This window comes from Panthera leo, chromosome C1, assembly GCF_018350215.1.
Source record: "Panthera leo isolate Ple1 chromosome C1, P.leo_Ple1_pat1.1, whole genome shotgun sequence".
NCBI lineage: Eukaryota > Metazoa > Chordata > Mammalia > Carnivora > Felidae > Panthera > Panthera leo.
This window is the reverse complement of record NC_056686.1, coordinates 126,606,697-126,626,767: the sequence shown is the minus strand read 5'-3', so window position 1 is coordinate 126,626,767 and position 20,071 is coordinate 126,606,697. Positions and strand designations below refer to the sequence as shown.

The window sequence follows — 20,071 nt, the reverse complement described above, 5'->3', positions numbered from 1 at the left end:
GTGTTTAAAGTTTCAAGCTGAAGGTATAGTAACTCCTGTAAAGAGCTATGGTTATTTTGAATGGCAGGGTTAAAGTTAAAAATTGAATTTTGGTATTTGTGCTTATATAAAACCCCTCTTCCCACCCAGCCTAGAGATATTTGGATTCTGAAAAAAAGGCTTTTTCAGACTGCTAGTTGTACATATAGGTGTTTTATTTTCTTTTTCTTCATATTAGTCATTGTGGTTAAGTGATTTATTCGTAGCTGGTGAGTCACAAGTGTGTTTTTCATTCTGTGAGTCACCTCACTGCATACAAGTTTGTGCATTTTCTTTCCTTTCTAGATCTTTCATCTAAAAATAGGTATTTTATTTAGCTGGTAAGTTGAAATTTCAGTTTGTTACATTAGCTTTTGTAACTGTAAAATATCAAATAATGTTCAGAGGAAATCTCACTGGTTTAGAAAACTTATTTAGTACCTCCTCTGGTCCAGGCACCCTACTGGGCTTGGGTATACAATGGCACATTATCGCATAAGGAACTTAATTTGGGGAGATGGCAAAAATAGATTAACAACTGCATACAGAGACATGCTATAGGTGCTGTGGTGGAAGTTTGTGAATATATCATGTATAGTTGAGGCCCAGAGAGAGGTGGGCATGTGAGTACTCCTTGAGCATTATATAGATAAGTTGGTGGAGGTAGGCTAGGTCATTACACTGCTGTAGATTGCAACTCTATGTTTGTTTATTTTTGGAGAGAGAGAGAGAGAGAGCATACGTGGGGTAGGGTCAGAGGAAGAGGGAGAGAGAGAGAGAATCTTAAGCAGGCTCCACACCCAGAACATAGTCCAACATGGGGCTCAGTTTCACAACCATGAGATTATGACCTGAGCCGAAACCAAGAGTTGGATGCTTAACCAGCTGAGCCACCCACGCACCCCTGATTGCAACTCTTTGAAAAACTACATATAGATGGTTTATACTTCTTTGTTGGATTGAGATACTTAACTATTGAAGGAGAAACAGAACTTTTACATTTGTTTTTGTCCAGTTCAACGTTTGTTTTGAAAACTTTAATGAAGTGCTTTAAAATTAAAGTAGGTCTAAAATCAAAAATTCTCAGTTTATAGGATTAATTTCTAAGTTAAATATAATTTTAAGTAATAACATCATATTGTTTTATACAAAGATTCTGATGAACCTCTATTGAGGCTGGCAATAATAGCAGGACATTAAGATGCATCAGTGTTACAAGTAGACAGTACAATTCTTGAGCAATATGAAAACTATTTGTGAAGGGCCTGTTATTTCCAGTTGACTTCACATAAACTATAAAGGAATCTGGCAGCTCGTGAGCTTCTACAAATGAGAATGTATTATTTCAGAGTGAGCTGATGATGTATTCAGAGTATTTAGAATTTGGTGTAATTCGTTGAGTCTGTAACAGAACAGAATACTCTAGTGCAGTAATCAGTACATGATCTTACTGTTGTGTGATCTTAGGCTACTTACTTGGCCTCTCACAGAGTCTAGTAAGTTTTCTCAACTATAAAACGGTGGTAATGCCTATCTTGTAGACCTTTGGGAAGTTTAAGTGAAGTGGTATATGTGTAAAGCACTTCACACAGGAACTGGAACATAAAAGGAAATTGGTCAGTGATGTGGGAATAATAATACTTTAGGTGTTTATATATATATATAAATCAGTTTTGTTTGAGCTGTAAAAATGAAACTCTTACTTCTTCAGCATTAAAAAAAATACAGAGGAAAGTGAACAAAACTACCATAGAAGGACAACACAAAATTTATGAAGCATTGCATATTTTTTGCAAAGGAAAAAAAATTTGGAGGTGTATAGACCAAGTAGTAAACCATGATTATAAGAAGAAGAGGTTGGGTATATGATGGGAAAGTTAAACTTAATTTTAATGATTATTTAACATTTGAATTTGTAACAATAAATAAGTATATTCTTTTATAATAAAAAAGTTTTTGAAGCAATGTATAAAAAAGCGTTTCAAAAATAACTTTAAAACATAAAGCAAACCCTGCCATTTCCCATCCTTCACTGGTGAGGGGCAGTTGGTGAGTGTGAATTGGAGGTGATTCTTCTTTGTTCTTCCAAGACAACTTGCTGGAGTCAGCACCTCACACTGGGACCCAGCAACAAAAGGTACACAAAGTACTTCTTTCCCAGATCTATTTCTCTACTACGGTTGAAATGCACGATGGTGAGCTGTTTAATAACTAAAGTCATGTGCTGTTAAATACTTTTTCACCTGTGGACTGTACAGAAATGAAACTTTCACTGATGGACAGTAAATCACCTACCCAACAGCCTTTCTCAATGTTTATGATTCTTGTTCTCTTATCTCAGTGGTCTTCACAGTATGATTTGCTCAAGATTATCCATTGAGAGAAAGAAAATAATTAAGCTGCTATTTATTTCCCTTCCTTCCTTCTATTATCTAAAAAGTAAGAAAGAATTTGAGTTTTTCTAATAGTTCATTTATAGATAAACCCTGGGCCTGTCACTTGGATAGCATCTCAGAAGGTCACATGTCCCATATAGTATGTGAGGTCCCTGAAGCAAGACTGCAGGATTCCAATAACAAAAAGGAGCTAACACTGGTACCCTAACTCTGGTTCACTTTGGCGTATTGTAACTAATTGCAGTTTATTGTGCTTCATTTTGGTTTGGGGGCATTATGTTTATTTATTTATATGTATTAAAATGATAGACTGACTCCCAGAAAAAGGACAGGTGGCTTAAAAAACATTCAACCAAGGAGACCACAGATTGAGGATAAAATTTAAACATAAGCACAAATGAGAAAATGTTAACGCTAACACATGTACTCTTAGAGTGAGATCCTTGTATCAGCTGCATTCTGCAGTTTGTTTTTTTTTTTTTTAATGATAATCTAATCATATTGGGCAAGATGTCCGTCCTCCAAAATTAGGAATTATTGGGAAGACTGTGTAAAGTATGGATCTGCATTCACTGTAGCTAATTATGAGGCTTACCCTGAATTTATGTTTGTATAAGTATAATAACCTACATTTAGGATTACATGTATATAATTTTAAGATAGATAAAATATATACATATGGGGTATGTACCCTTAGATTTTTTTTATTGATAGAGGACATCAAATTACCAAAAATGTTTGGAGACAGCCACTTAACCAATAGTTGATATATTAATTGTATCTGTCTGTATTAATCCTGTATGTAAGGTTAATCTCTATCTGTATTAACCCCATAGTTGATACATTACTCTCTCCTTTTTGAAACATGTTATTCCTTGCATCTCTAATGCCACTCTCTTTTATTTACTTATTATTATTATTATTTTGTCTCCTTATTTCCCCCATCCAGAGTTCTATCATGATCTTTGGCATTTCTGACAGGTAGTAAACAATAGGTATAAATGAGATTGCCCCCCCCCCCAAAAAAAAAAAAAAAAACAACTTATGTGACAAAACCAAGAAGTAATTCCAGATAAGTTGTTTTAAGATTGTTGTAGGCAGTGCTGTTTTTGAGATGTGTTTATAGTCCCTACAACCTTTCCCTGAACAGTCACTTTGAAGAAGAATTCAGTATTCACTTGAATGGGAGCACTTGGGTGGCTCAGTCAGTTAAGCGTCCGACTTTGGCTCAGGTCATGGTCTCACGGTTTGTGGATTTGAGCCCTGCGTCCGGCTCTGTGCTGACAGCTCAGAGCCTGGAGCCTGCTTCAAATTCTGTGTCTCCCTCTCTGTCTGTCCCTCCCCCACTTGCACTCTGTCTCTCTCTCAAAAATTAACATTTAAAAACAAATTTTTTTAATATTCACTTGAATGGATAAATTCTGCTGTGTTTGATATTAAATCAACCCTAATATTTCATAGTCAAATTTTGTATATCTTCCTTTAAATTTCTTTTTTTTTTTTAAGTTTATTTATTTATTTTGAGAGAATGAGAGCACAAGTAGGGGAGGGGCAGAGAGAGGAGGAGAGAGAGAATCCCAAGCAGGCTCCATGCCACTAGTGAGGAGCCCAGCACAGGGCTTGATCTCAACAAACCACGAGATCATGACCTGAGCCAAAATCAAGAGTCAGACGCTCAATCAACCAAACTATCCAGGTGCCCCTTAAATCCCTTTACAATGCATACTACACAGTGGAGATTTGCAGTGTGTATGTGATAAATACAGATAAACTTTCACTTACTTCAGAGCCCTTTTTTAGGATCAGATGAGAGCTTTGAACTCAAGCATTTTTTTTTAATTTTTTTTTTTAGGTTTATTTATTTTTGACAGAGACAGACTGTAAGCATGAGCTGGGGAAGGCAGAGAGAGAGGGAGACACAGAATCTGAATTCTGTGAGGCTCCAGGCTCCAACCTGTCAGCACAGAGCCTGACACGGGGCTTGAACTCACAAACTGTGAGATCGTGACCTGGGCCAAAGTCGGACGCTTAACTGACTGAGCCACCCAAGCACCCCTCAAGCATATTTTTTAATTTTATAAGTTTTTAAACTTCAGATTGTATTATTAGTCAGCTGTTGGAAAAAAAACTCCTATGTAACAAACCACCTTAAACTTTGTAGCATGATATCACTACCTAAAACCATCTACAGATTCTGTGCAATCCCTGTCAAAATCTCAATGACATTGTTTGCAGAAATAGAAAAATTCATCTTAAAATTCATGTGGAATCTCAGAGGGCCCTGAATAGCCAAAACAGTTTTGAAAAGGAACAAATTTGGAGGACTTACATTTCCTGATTTTAAAACTTACTACAAAACTATAGTAATCAAAAGTTTGTAGTACTAACATAAGGCTAGACACATAACCCAATGGTATAGAAGAGAGACCCCATAAATCAACCGTGGTATATATGGCCCATTGATTTTCATCAAGTATACCAAGACTTCTTAATGGGAAAGAGACCATCTTTTCAACAAATGGTGCTGAGAAAACTGGATATCCATATGCCAAACTGGATATACACTGTACACCAGAAATAAAAATAATTCAAAATGGATCAACTGCCTAAATACAAGAGCTGAAACTAGAAAACTCTTAGGAGAAAACATAGGCCAAAAATCTGTATGACATTGGATTTAGCAGTGATTTCTTAGGTATAACACCAAAAGCAGAGGTAACAAAAAAGCTAGATTAATTGGACATCATCAGAATTAAAACATTTTGTGCATCCAAGGGCACTATCAAGAGAGTGAAAAGGTAACCCACAGAATGGGAAAAAATATTTGTAAATCATATATCTAATAAAGAATTAATATCCAGAATATATAAAAACTCCAATAACTTATAACAACAGCTCAGTTCCAAAATGGACAAAGGACTTGAATAGACATTTCTCTAAAGAAGATATACATATGGCCAATAAGCACATGAAAAGATGCCCAGTATCACTAGTCATCAGGGAAATGCAAACCAAAACCACAATGATATCACTTCATACCCATTGAGAAGACTGTTATCAAAAAAAGAAAAGAAAAGAAAAGAAAAATAATGAGTGTTGGTGAGGATGTAGAGAAATTGGAACCCTCATGCATTGCTGGTGGAAGTGTAAAATGGCACTGCTGCTGTGGAAACTATGGTGGTTCCTCAAAAAGTTAAGCATAAAATTATCATATGATCCAGCAATTCCACTTCTAGACAGATACCCAAAAGAATTGAAAGCAAGGCCTCAAACAGATACTTGTATGCTATTATTCATAACAGCATTATTCACAATAACCCAAATGGAAAACAACCTAAATGTCCATCAGCACAGGAATGTATGAATAAAATGTTTTATGTACATGTAATGAAATTTTATTCAGCCTTAAAGAATGAAGTTCTGATACAAGCTATAACATAGATGAACCTTGAAAACACTGTGCTGGCTGGAATAAGTCAGACGCAAAAGGACAGATATCATGGTTCCACATACCTGAGGTACCTAGAGTAGTTAAGTTCATACAGACAGAAAGTAGAATAGAGGTTACCAGTAGCTATGCTTGGGGGGAGGGGTGGAGTAAATGGGGAGTTAATTGTTTAAATGAGTACAGAGTTATATGATAATAACAAAGTTCTAGAAATGGATAGTGGTGGTGGTGCCACTGAATTAAACACCTAACAGTGGTTACAATGGTAAGTTTTATGTACTGTATACTTTACCAACAGTAAAAAAATTTTTAGGGGCACCTGGGTGGCTCAGTCAGTTGAGTGTCCAACTCTGACTCAGGTCATGATCTCGTGGTTCACAAGTTCAAGCCCCGCTTGGGGCTCTCTGCTGTCAGCGCAGAGCCGTCTTTGGATCCTCTGCACCCCCTCCGGCCCCTCCCTCACTTGCATGCTCTCACTCTCTCCCTGTCTCTCAAAATAAACATTAAAAAAAAAACTTTTTTAAAAACTCGGCAGCATACAACAATAAACCTTGATTTCTTGCTCTTATATTTGAGCTAAAGCTCAGCTCATCTAGGCTTGTTTTGAAGCTGTGGTTTGTGTCCTGGTCTGCTCCTTGTGTTTCTCAGTTTCCTTTTAGGAATGATCTTTAGGGATGATCTTATGGAGAAAAGCAGGAATGCTAAAGGGCAAGTTCAGCCGCACAAGTGCATTTCAAACCTTTACCGGCATCATATCTACTGACATATAAACCAACTCATATGGCCAAACCCAAAGCCACAAGACAAAGAAGTACTTTCTGTATACTTTGAAGCCATGGCAAAGGTGTGGATGAATACTTACCATAGGGGAGCAAAGACTTGAGAGTAAGAATTCAGTGCACTACAGAGATAAGCTAAGAACTTTAAAAATGTTTTGGCAACATTGAAGAGTAAGGCATTACTCATTAGTACATTATTTTAGACTATGAAGCTTACCTCCTTCAAGTACTGAAACTGTTCTAACAATTTTTTAACAGAATCTTTGAAGTCTTTTTTTACACATTCTTTCTTTTTAAGGTTTGGGGGTGGGAGGGGCAGAGAGAGAGGGAGAGAGAACCCCAGGGAGAGAGAATCTGTCAGTACAGAGCCCGACATGGGGCTCAATCTCATGAACTGTGAGATCATCACCTGAGCTGAAATCAAGAGTCGGACCTTTAACTGACTGAGCTACCCAGGCACCCCCAGTTTTGAGTTTTTTTTAATGACAGGGCCATTACTATGAGCATCTATTTTAGTTTGTTGCTTTTTAGATAATATAGTTATGAAAATTGATACTCAAGATAACAACTACAGATAATAAAAGTGCCCCTGAGGTTATTGGTGAGGCCCTAAGTAGTAAACTATATGGCAGTCGTGGTAGAAAGATGGGATTTTATTCCTTCAGATGCCTGAGTACTGTTTGTTTTTCTCCGAAGTTGCATGTTTTATAATTGAGTTATTCATACATTGTATCATTTGTTTAAAAAAAAAAACTTGAGGGGCGCCTGGGTGGCTCAGTCGGTTAAGCGTCCGACTTTGGCTCAGGTCACGATCTCACGGTCCGTGAGTTCGAACCCCGCGTCGGGCTCTGTGCTGACAGCTCAGAGCCTGGAGCCTGTTTCAGATTCTGTGTCTCCCTCTCTCTCTGACCCTCTCCCATTCATGCTCTGTCTCTCCCTGTCTCAAAAATAAATAAACGTTAAAAAAAAAGTTTAAAAAAAAAATAAAATAAAATAAAAAAATAACTTGATAGCCAATCAAAATATTTTTATAAAATACTTGATATAAAGAATGATGCTCTTTAAAATTTTATTTTCTAAAAACAATTTAAGTTAGAAGTAAACTATTAGGGGTGCCTGGGTGGCTCAGTCGGTTGAGCATCCGACTTCAGCTCAGGTCATGATCTCACGGTTTGTGAGTTTGAGCCCCGCATTGGGCTCTGTGCGGACAGCTTGGAGCCTGGAGCCTGCTTCAGATTCTGTCTCTGTCTCTCTGCCCCTCCCCTACTCACTCTCTGTCTCTCTCTCAAATATAAAAAATAAAACATTAAAAAAAAATTTTTTTTTAAAAAGAAGTAAACTATTAAATTGATTGTTGGCAGTTTCTAGTGGATAACATGAACAGGATAGCCTTATTAGGGTATTTTTAATATCAAGGCTATAACTAATTTAACTTATTTGTAGAGTGACTATAAGCAGGGTCAGAAGGGTGGTTGGAAAATGGAAGAGGTGCAGAACACAGCACAGTAGTAATGTGTGTTGGGAGGTGGTGATAATAATAAAAATAGCTGACTTAGCTCTTCGAAAGATGTGTTTAATTTACTTCATCCATTTCTTCTACAATCAAATAGTTCCCAGGAGTTCCTCTGCTTTCCACCATGGATTTTTTTCCTGCCATATCCTCTAAAAACCCAAGGCTTTTAGTTGTCTGTTAGACATACTCCTCTTTCAAAATAAGATACAGTGGTATATTAGTTTCAAAATGTAAAGCTGAAACCTTAATAGGGTCTCTATATGACAGCAAACTATACTGTATATACTATAAAGTATTAAGCCATCTTAACATACAATATCAGTTAAAATCATATAAATTAGACTTTTTCTAAAAGTAGAATATACTCCTTCTACTAGCAGTAGCTTATTCAAAGATTCCTATCCCTCTTCCATTGACTCTAGTTATATACATACATACACGTAAAACCCTCTATAACCCTTTATTAATGCTGACTAGAAAGTTCTGGTCTGATTGTTCTCTACAAATTTGACTCTTTGTTTTGTCTTAATGTATTTTACACTGAGTTCATTCGTGTCTACAAATAAATAAGGTTAGATGGATATAGATATGGATGTAGCTGTAGTAGGGCTAAATTATCCAAGGTTTTAAAAAATCATGGAATGGTGTTACTAGTATCTAAAGAGTATTTAAAGAGTATCTGTTAACAGCGTATAGCTGCTAGGTATAATAAGAAAATACTGAGATTGGAAAGGCAAAAAAAAAAATTATAAGCATCCTCTGTATCTGGTTAATTCTACCTTCTTTCTGATTGGTTCAGTAGACTAATTTGTGATAGAAGTTTATCTTTGGCCCTAGTTTAAGAATTAAGTTAGGTTTTCAGAAGTCCTTTTTGTGAGTTGTTTGGTACTAGAAATGATGCTTAAAATGGTGGTTATTTTTTTCTCTAGCTCTTCAAGTATTTTATCATATAATATTGCTGAATTAAATAAAGTACTAAAGGTAGACTTAGACTTAGTTACAAGTCTCAGGTCCTGGATAGAAGAAGCCATCTGGTACTTTTGAGAGAGAAAGAAAATTTTGTTTTCTTTAATTGGACCATTAGGGTAGGGCAGAGTGTCTGATCACACCCCAGCTTTTTTTCTGAAAGGATATTAGCTTAGTGCTCAATCTTGAGAGTAGTTTAACTTGAGTAAGCTTGAAGAAGATTTTCTGACTAAGGAGTCAAGGGGATGACCCAAAAGGGCCAGGATCATAACAGGAATGTGGCAGAGTGGAGCTCTAGTTGGGGCTGGACAGGTTACTCAATGAAGCACAATGTGATCAGTAACGAAAAGCCTTCCTCATGGAGACGTGTAAGATAAGCAACAGAATTCTCACGAAGCCTGTATAAAGTTTACTCATGCAAACAGAAGTGACTGGTAGGTGGAAATCACACTGAAGGGAAGATTCAGTGACCCTAGATTGCCAGTGTTAGAAAACCCTTTAACAGTATGCCACAATAAGTTCTGAGTTTCTTCAATGCACAAGATTTTAGCTAGTATTAGGTACTAGTTCTAGTGCAGGAGACTTAAGAGAGTGTAATAAATATGTATGCTGTTGGTTTGTTTTTTTAAAGTTGGTATCAGACACAATAGGATTCTAAGCAGTATGGTAAAGTGAAAAAAGGAAAATTTTTCTTCCTTTCTTCACCACTTTGCTCCTATTATCCTCATTTTGATCCTTTCCAACCCTGAGCAAACGTTCATTGAAACGGATTGTGGTGTTCTCGTGGGTAAAATAAGGATTGTTGGATTTCTGAAATCTTGTCAAATGGCACTACAACTACTAAGGACCCAATTCCTTATCAGGATAAATAGAGTTTTCTTGTGAAAGTTAAATCTTGTCTTTTTTTTTTTTTTCTTTCTCTCTCTTTTTTTTTTTTTCTTTTGTTTTGTTTAGATTCTTGTCATTTGTTCTGCAGGATTCTAGGTTGGAACTTGAGCCATGAAAGGTTAATATAAAAGGTAACTGGGGCTTATAACATAGCAGATAAACAGTTGAGTCCAGAACAGATTTTCCTGATACATGTTTGCCCTTTGTATTATGCCAGCTGTGTCAGGAACTCCACTCTCTCCCAGTTATCTAACATTTTTCTTCCTTCCTTCTCTTTTCACCTTACTTCAGCAGCTCCAGTTACCCCCCCAAAGAGTTTTAATTGGTAGTTTTACATTGATAGTTTTGGCCAGTTGAGCCGCCATGATGTTCTCCACATCACTCTCCAAGAACTGAAAGTTAAATCTTAATCCTTTTCCACAAATATATTATGATACATTCTGTCAGCACAATAATATACACAAAAGTAAAACTGGTACATTTTGTACAGGAACCACCATTTGGGATTATACCCTTTCTCCCTTTGTTATGTACTAGAGATCAAAAAATAATCAATTGGTGAGTTCAATAATCTACCTCATCTATTTTATATTTCAGAATTTGAGTGTCTTATGTTCAGAATTCAAGTTTGTTATAAAATTAAACTGCATAGGAGACCCATTTAATGTATATTGAGCTTCATATAGACATCCTTAAATGGGATTGCACAATCCTATATGCTGTCTGCCATAATTCCAATGACAGTGTGTACGCAGAAACTATAGGCAATGAGGGCTTAATTGCTGCAACCTAACTTGAGCCATGAAAGGTTAATATAAAAGGTAACTGGGGCTTATAACATAGCAGATAAACAGTTGAGTCCAGAACAGATTTTCCTGATACATGTTTGTATTACCTTGAAATATTTTCAGTTTACTTTCTTTTATTATTTAATTCCATTACATACCAATAATTGCATTAATTGAAGCCCATGCCTCTCCTTATAGGAAATGCTGATGTTTGTAAATTTCAACTATAGGAAGGGAAATGTTCTTTAATGAATAATTGAAAGACTTTTTTCTACTTTTCACAATTCAGTGCTAGTCCTGTTGCCATTTATGTTCAGAGTATTTTACGAATGGTAACTAAATTATGGCATCTAGAAAATCATCTCTTCAAGGAATCTCACAAGGTGTGCTACATAATAGCTTATTGTAAGTAGGTTAAATAGACTGACTTTATCTCAAGTGGCTTACTGTATTAAAGAAGAGTTTAATATATTCGGCTTTACTGTTGAAACACCAAATGAATTCTGACACCTCTGATGAGATGATTAAAGTTGAAAATTTTTTCTTTTGACAGCATCAACAAAGAGAGTATCGTAGACATAGAAGGTGTTGTGAGAAAAGTGAATCAAAAAATTGGAAGCTGTACACAGCAAGATGTAGAGTTACATGTTCAAAAGGTAACTTTTTTCAAAATATAAAATTGTGTACAGAAATAGATTTAAATGGTTCTTACAATCATGTCAAATCTATATGTTCTTAATTAGAGTTGATGTGTAAAATACTGAGTTTTATAAATTGATTACTGAATCAGTTAGCTTTTATTATGACAAACCACATCCCAGTATTTAGGGACTTAAAAGTATTTATTTGCTCATGATTCCGTATGTCTGGCAGTTAGGGTCATCGATCTGAGATGGCTCATCTGCTCTGCATGACAACGGGGCCTACTGATATTTCTGGGACATCTCTTCCTGTGGCCTTTTTTCATCCAGCAGACTAGCCCAGTCTTCTTGGCATGGTGCCAGAAGGGTTCCCAGCAGCAAGAGAGGAAAGCCCTAGTGTGTAAGCACTTTTCAAGCCTCTCCTTGTATCACATTTGCTAAATATGTCGTTGGTCAAAGCAAGTCACATGAAAAAACTTAGATTTAAGGGATGGAGAAGTAGATGCCACCTCTTGATGGGAAGAAAGGCAGGATCTTTGAAAAAAGGTATGTAATCAGGAGCCTGAGGAATTATTGGAGCCATTTTTGCAATCTGCCACAGTCACATGGGGAAAAATATTAAAAAATATAAAATATATAAAACATGTCTGAAAAGCTATTATGCATTTACTTTACTGTGAACTTTCTTCTGATAATAACTTCTAATGGTTGATTAATAACACTAACTCTTAATGATTATATTTCCTTATTGTCATCATATTTCTGAAAATATACAGTATAGAGAAATCAAAAGAGGCAAAACTGTGTTGGTTTTACATTCTAGCAATAACTTCTTTCATACAAGATTTACCCCACATTCACTTTGTTCTTGGACAAAAAAACTAGAAGTGTTCATTACCATTGACTTCTAAAATACTGTAAGTGAAAAAAATTAAAAAAAAAAAAAAAATAGGGACGCCTGGGTGGCTCAGTCGATTGAGCATCCAACTTCGGCTCAGGTCACTATCTCACGGTCCGTGAGTTCGAGCCCCGCATCGGGCTCTGGGCTGATGGCCCAGAGCCTGGAGCCTGCTTCAATTCTGTGTCTCTCTCTCTCTGCCCCTCCCCCGTTCATGCTTTGTCTCTCTCTGTCTCAAAAATAAATAAACGTTAAAAAAAAAATTTTTTTTTTAAATACTGTAAGTGAACTCAAACATATTTAGTACTTTTGAAATAACCTTGCAGTTTTGAACCTGCAGTTCTCAGGTCCAGGCCTAGTTTGTATCTACAATATGCATCATTAAATTTTTCTTAAGGAGTAGATCCTTCCCATTCTCACCCCTGTATGTGTGTTTGTATGTGTGTGAGCATGTGTAAGAGAGCAGTCAGGGAGACTGACAGATGCAGAAAGACTCATACATGCACACTAATTTGGGAGTACTAGGTTGTATTTAACTGGAGTCGTCATGGCAACACTTCAAGACTTAAAAAATCTTATATTTATTACTGACTTGTCAGATTACTATGTTCTCTTTGTGTAAGCTTCATTTCATACTAAGCCCACCAAGAAGTAGATAACCTAGTAAAAGCAAACCAACCTAAGGGTATGCTGACCAAGTAAAACAACCTCCTATCTTCCAAGTAACACTTCTTTTTCAATACTTTAATTAAAAATTTTTAGTGAATACAGCAAGTAAATGTACTTCCAAAATATTCTAGTTACCTGGGGTTCCTGGGTGGCTCAGCTGGTTAAGCTTCTGACTCTTGATTTCAGCTCAGGTCATGATCTGAGGGATCATGGGATTTGTGGGATTGAACCCTGCATCAGGCTCTGTGCTGACAGCACACAGCCTGCTTGGGATTCTCTCTCTCCCTCTCCTACTTGTGTGTATGCATGCACTCACTCTCTCAAAATATAAACTCAAAACACTAAAATACTCTAATATTTAGCATTCAATACTTAATAAATGTTAATGAGAAATATAAAGCCTAAAAAGCTTACAAATTTTGTTTTAATGGAAATAATTATAAAGTATCTCACAAAGTATAAAGTATCATATCCTAAAAAGGATCTTATAAGAAGCACTGATTCTTTCCTATCATTTATTTATTTATTCAGCCAGCAGTTAGTGAGTACATACTTTCTTCCAGCACTGTGAAGTTATGGGGATCATAGTACTCACAACCTGATGAAGTGAATTTCTACTAGTTATAAAAGTAGAAGGAGTAGCTGTTTCATTCTCCAGCTTTGCATGGGAAATCACGTTTCTGTTAACTCATCAAAGGGAAACACTGTAACTTGAGTATAGAGGTGGTGACAAATCTATTTTACTATAAGGAGGACTGGAGTATCCTTCTGACACTTTTTCTTGAAGAGTCTGAGCTGAGTGCTAAATGCAATCTACTGACTGGAAGAATATGATTTCCTTTCCTGAATTAACTAAATAAGGTCTCTTCCCCTTTTGTGCTTTAACAGGTTTTCCAGGCTTAGTTGGGAGTAACTAATAGGGTAACATGTTTTTAAGAGTAGCCAAAAAAACCCTAGCTCATTCTTTATGACCTAACTGCTTTTTAGTGCTAAAATGTACAATTAATGTGAATGAATTTAACAAATAAAAAGGAATTTTAACACCATAAAAGAATACCTTCTGTGGTGGCTTCCAACCCAGAAGAGCAGCAAGAAATGAGATATAAAGTAAGGAAGGGATATTTGGGAAAAGAATGAGAAAAGGGAGGAGATGTACAGCAGGGTTGGGTTGACTTTGGTCCTAGTGGTAGAAATGCCAAATGCTATTAACAGTGATAATAACACATTTGTTTAATGGCTCCCACAAAAGAGCAGAATGTTTTCATATTCATTACTTCATTTGATTCTCATTGCAGACCTTATTTTACAGAGTAGGATATTGAAGCTCTGAGGTTAAATGATTTACCTAACAACAGCTTTTATGTGACAAAGCAAAGCCTTAAGTTGAGGCCCCTTGACTCCAGTTAGTACTTATTTGTCATATTGGTAGGCATATTAGTGTTTACAAAGTGTTAATATATGTGTTATCTCATTGTTCCAACAACATAGGGATGTTAACAAGAAATATGCCCATTTTATAGGTGAAAAAACATGTACATCTTTGTTTGATTTTTAGCAAGTAGTTTCAGTTAAGATGTATGCAAACATACCTTCATATTTAAGTCAACTGCAGATTTTTTTAAAGCAAAGATAACAGGTTTTGTGTGCTTCATGATATTTTTGGTAATCTCTCACTTTCAGATTTATGTGATCAGTTTGGCTGAACCCCGCCTGCCCTTGCAGCTGGATGATGCTGTTCGGCCTGAGGTGGAAGGAGAAGAGGTTAAAACTATATTTTTGAAATACTGTGCTTCCTCTGTATGTTTAGTTTACAAAACATTGAAAACTTGATGTACTACTTTTGTGTGAAGATATCTGTGATTTGATTTGAGCTTCATTTTTTATCTAAATTTACTTTTACATCAACAATTCTCAAACTTCTTAATCTCAAGATCCCTTTACACTCCTAAAAATAATTGCCCCCACAAACTTTTATATTTGTAGGTATATCTGTCAATATTTTGCAGTATTAGAAGTTAAAACAGGAAATTTTTCAGTATTAATTCTTTAAAAATAACAGTAATATCATGTATTTATGTATAATAATCTTATATGAATGACAAAAATAACTTTTTTGAAAAATATTTTCAAAAACAAAAAATAATTTTGTGGCAAGAGTGACATTGTCTTACGTGTCTACACATCTTTATAATGTCTGACTTAATAGGCAACAATTAAATTCTCTTACCTGCCTCTGCATTTATTCTGTTGTGAAAGCACACATCATGAAACTTTAGAAAAACTCAGTACAGAGTGAAAATGTGTCATTGTGAAAAATAGGTTTGATTTCATGGACTCCTGAAAGTGTCTTTGGGACATTTAGTGGTGCCCAGAACGTACTTTGAGACCCACTACTCCATCAGCTTTTATCTGTTCCTTCAGTCTTTAGCAGGTAATATCCAGGAATCAATAAAGGCACAGGTGGTTAGTTCTTCTCATGTCCCAGTAATGAGGCAAGGCTTTGAGGCAATGCGAGATGTAAAGAAAGCATTGACCTCTGTTCATTCACATTTCTCTTCTTTCCATGTCTCTTTTAACAGTAGCTTCTCTCTGGCCCTGCTTCTTGTTTCTCAGAATTCTGATTTGGGGGTATAATATTAACACACATAAGCACACCTATTCTCACTTAAAAGTAAGCATGGCTTCTTAAAGTGTTGTTGTGTTATTAAAAAAATTAGTAAAATCTGTTTTTTCATCTTTTTTTAGGAAGGAAGAGCTACTGTTAACCAGGATACAAGATTAGACAACAGAGTTATTGATCTCAGGGTATGCCTCATTTATTTATTAAGTGACATGATTGTGCCAAAATCAAGGTGGGCAGGGATACCATACATGTCTCAAGTTTATAAAACTCATTGCCTATACATATGACAATACAGAAAGCAATGTACCTTACTGACTGACTGACCCTTCCCCTAAAAAGAATTGCAGGCACAAGGACCGTGGAGCAGTAATTCATGGGATATTGACTTGCATTATTTTAAAATGACAAAGGAACATGAAGCCAATAAATGGGTTTGCTCCCAAGTGATACCTGTTTTTGACAAGTTAGTAAGTAAGAACATAACCATTAATATCACTACAAAATTGTGCAAGAAATTGTATGCACATTTTAGAATGACCAGGTAGAGATTAGTAATTAATGCCTCAATCCTTTGAATTTGATCTGAGCACAGAATTAATAAAAGAAGTAGTTGGCCCCTGTGGTTTATTTAGTAATCTCATAGGTCTTCTGTTTCCCTTTCTGGTTTGGTTGCAAGTGAAAGAGTTCAATGGTTTCATTATTGTAGTAAAACCAGTGTCATCTTTCTGTATGTTTTGACCACATCTTCCTCCTTAAATATTCTACCTAAAGCTTAAATTCTTTGTCACCTTAAGAGTTCTTTCCAACTTTTCTGCAATCATATGGGTCTACCTTTATTGTACACTCTTAACATTTCCCCTGAGTATTTGCTTTTTTGTCCCACTTCCTTTTTTATTTTCATCTGTAGTCTCTATAGAAGAGGCTGTAACAATAATCAAAAGTCCTTGATACTGCCTAGAAACCTCAGGTTTTTCATAATTTTGGCCACAGTAGTTAGACATCATACTCTATTTGTCCATGCTATGTATTCCCACAAGTTTTTGGTTGTGCCTATAGAATTTGGCCCCAGTAGTATTTTTCTTGGGTATCTTTTTTTTTTTTTTTTTTTCTCTCATTTAAATTCACTGCTACTGTTTTAAAGTAGGGATTTGCACATTAAATGAAGATGGCTTTTCTTAAAAAGTGGGAAGTAAATCTGGCAATACTGTGGCATGGCAACATTACCTAGCACTCCAGACGGGGCATTATGTCCTCTACTATGCCCTGTACCACTCAGGAAGTGTCATTCATTTATTCCATTTATGTTATTTGTCTGGCCCTTGTAAGCATTCACATTTTTAACCCCTACTTTGACTTCACATTTTGGAAAGTATTGTGTACTTGAAATCTTTTGAGCGTCTTAGTTTATGTCTAAACTACTCTCTAATCTCTTATAGACTCTCAGCAAAGTCGAGTTGGAGACATTGGAGATTTTAAAAGGCAAAATTGCCATTCTCCTGTAATATGAAAAATATATCCTTATACTAATTGTCATCTGACCTAACTTTTCTCTCATACAATGAAGTGTTTCCTCTGTGAACTTTCCAGGCAGGTGGCCTGATTAGAAAATAACTCCATCTCAGTTAATGTGTGGAATTGATTTCATTAGATTTTATTGTTGTCTTTTAGACATCAACTAGTCAGGCAGTCTTCCGTCTCCAGTCTGGTATCTGCCAGCTTTTCCGAGAAACTTTAATTAACAAGGGTTTTGTGGAGATCCAGACTCCTAAAATTATCTCAGGTATGCTTTAAGAGATTTCTCTTAATTTTTAAAAATAAATTTGCTCTCCCCAAGCTGCTTAATATTAATTTTTTTTTAATTTGAGAATCCCGACTATCCCTTAAGGTTTATTGCTATGAGACTTTTTATTTTGAAGACTGCTATATAGCAGCAGTCACATATCACTGACACCAATAATACAACATTTCCTTTCAGAAGTCATTATGTGGTAGTGATTATAAAATTAGGCAGTAGCACATGAAACAAGATTGTTGTTACATACGTTGCACTAGAAACTACTTTCATTATGTAGGTTTCTTTCTAAATTGGTATTGCAATTTTGTTTTGTATAAACTGCATTGTAATACTACTAAATACTACAAGTTAGAAAATCTCATTAATTTTCATTCTTATATGAGAACTTTATTTTAATCATTTAACTCTTTTTAAGTTGCTTAAATAACACTAAAAAGTGTATTACAAATGGCAGTTATAAATCAAGAATTGAACATTGTATTCTTGATAGAATACAATCATTAAGATAGAATCATTAAGAATATCTTCTCCTTTTTTAAAAAATATTTTGGCCTTCTACAGTAGCTTTAATAGATTTGAAATTGATGCAGAAAGGGAGTGTATATATCCAAAAAAGTAAAATGAAGGGATAGCCAAAGAAGTAAATCTGATCTAAATATGAACTGTTTAGAACCAGGTATAAGACTTACATAGACTATGGTTTCTCTGCAATTTTTGATTTTCCAGTTTTTTTTTTTTTAAGTGAAATACTTAAACCAAAAGTATGTAAACTGTTTTTACTAGAACTTTGCATTGATAAGCTCACAGTTATTTATAATAACAAAAATGTTTACATTTCAGCTGCCAGTGAAGGAGGAGCCAATGTATTTACTGTGTCCTATTTTAAAAATAATGCATACCTGGCCCAGTCCCCACAGCTGTACAAGCAAATGTGTATTTGTGCTGATTTTGAGAAGGTTTTCTGTATTGGACCGGGTAAGGTGTTGGTGGTTATGGTTTTCTCAAAATTTATTAATTGTACTGTAGTTATGGTTTTAGGAACACATTTTACATACAGATATTTTATTATTGTTGTTTTTTAATGTTTATTTTATTTTTGAGAGAGCATGCAAGCAGGGGATGGGGAGGGAGGGGGAAAGAAGATCTGAAGCAGGCTTTGCACAGATGGCCGTGAGCCCGATGCAGGGCTCAAACCCACAAACCATCAGCTCATGACCTGAGCCGAAGTTGGACACTCAACTGAGTAAGCCACTCAGGTGCCTCTAGGTACAGACATTTTGAAAGCTTAAATCCTTTTATATGTTGGCTATGTAAACACTAGACTTTAAAAACTTGGGGCATCTGGGTAACTTAGTGGGTTAAGCATCTGACTCTTGATTATGGCTCAGGTCATGATCTCATAGTTCCTGAGTTTGAGTCCCCAGGTTGGGCTTCACAGCCAGCCAGAACTTGCTGGGGATTCTTTGTTTCTGTCTCTTGTCTCATGTCTCTCCCCCATGCTTGCTGGTGAGCTCTCTCACACTCACTCTATCTTGTTCTCTCTCGAAAGAAATAAACTTTAAAACAATTTTTTTTGGAGGGGGGAGCCACTAGACTTTTAGGGAAAAAAGACAATGTGCTTAGGTAGAAATTCCCCCCCCCCACAAAATTGTATGCTCAATAGTTCTTTAAGTAGTTGAACATCGCTTATGTGAATAGATGCATAACCATTTGATATCCCTACAGAAGTTTGCTGAAGAAAATGTTTGCCTAGGAAGATCTCATTTTAAAAATGCATGCTTTGATAATATATGCCCTCTGAAATATACCTGAGTATATTATTTATTATTATTTAGGTGTAATTAGCTCCTGTTTGGACTCTCAACTCTCCATGAACACTAAAGAACAAGTAGTTGCGATCTTTTGAAAAATGTAATTTGTTGTCCTTGATAACCCGTTACTACTGTTGTAAGCTTACAAATGTACCTCTGTATACTCTGCTACCAATTTTATTTCAGAGCTGTTCTATTTTAGTATTATTGTTTGTACTGTTCTTAGTATTGAGAATGTGCTATAAAGTCCATTAGAATTTATTAACAAGAAATATCTGATATTTACTTGGTTATGTTGACATGGTTTTTAAGAAATATTGGCTTAAAGTTAAGCATGGACACATAATCATGTGGCAGATTATTTAATAAAGTGGATTATAAGCAAAAACCAGCTTTGCTTCATTCTGTAAAACTTACCAAGTTATTTTATATACATAAGTTTTTTGGTAGCTAAATAAAAATTAAATACCTGCTGTTAGAAACTGGCAAGAGCATTAATTGTGTTAATTTTCTGGATTTATTAACTAATTTTTTAAATGTATGCTGCATACATAGCCTTGTGCTAGATAACATGTACATAAAAGAAAAATCAACCGGCACTTCTCAAATGTTAATGTGCACATGAATCACTTGAAGATCTTGTTAAAATACAGATTCTGACCGTTAGGTCTAGAGGGAGGCTTGAGATTCTGCAGTTCTCACAAGCTCCCAGGTACTGCTGATGCTGCTGATTTGCAGACCATGTTTTGAGTGACAAGGGAATAAACATTGTCCCTGCTCCCCAGACAGAATAAGACATGCATACATATTGCAGTCTCAGGGAATAATCAACTGATTT

The 20,071-nt window shown here is 35.7% G+C and overlaps 1 protein-coding gene across 4 annotated transcripts in view; it reads left to right on the top strand.

The window, feature by feature from the left end:
• Positions 1-20,071, top strand: part of DARS1 (aspartyl-tRNA synthetase 1) — a 63,530-nt gene that overhangs the window by 31,088 nt on the left and 12,371 nt on the right. For all 4 annotated transcript variants that reach the window (XM_042948600.1, XM_042948601.1, XM_042948598.1 and 1 more), the window contains exons 5-9: positions 11,350-11,452; positions 14,685-14,765; positions 15,750-15,809; positions 17,296-17,407; positions 18,263-18,397. In XM_042948600.1, coding sequence (XP_042804534.1) covers positions 11,350-11,452; positions 14,685-14,765; positions 15,750-15,809; positions 17,296-17,407; positions 18,263-18,397 — 491 coding nt within the window. The remainder of the gene's footprint in view (positions 1-11,349; positions 11,453-14,684; positions 14,766-15,749; positions 15,810-17,295; positions 17,408-18,262; positions 18,398-20,071) is intronic.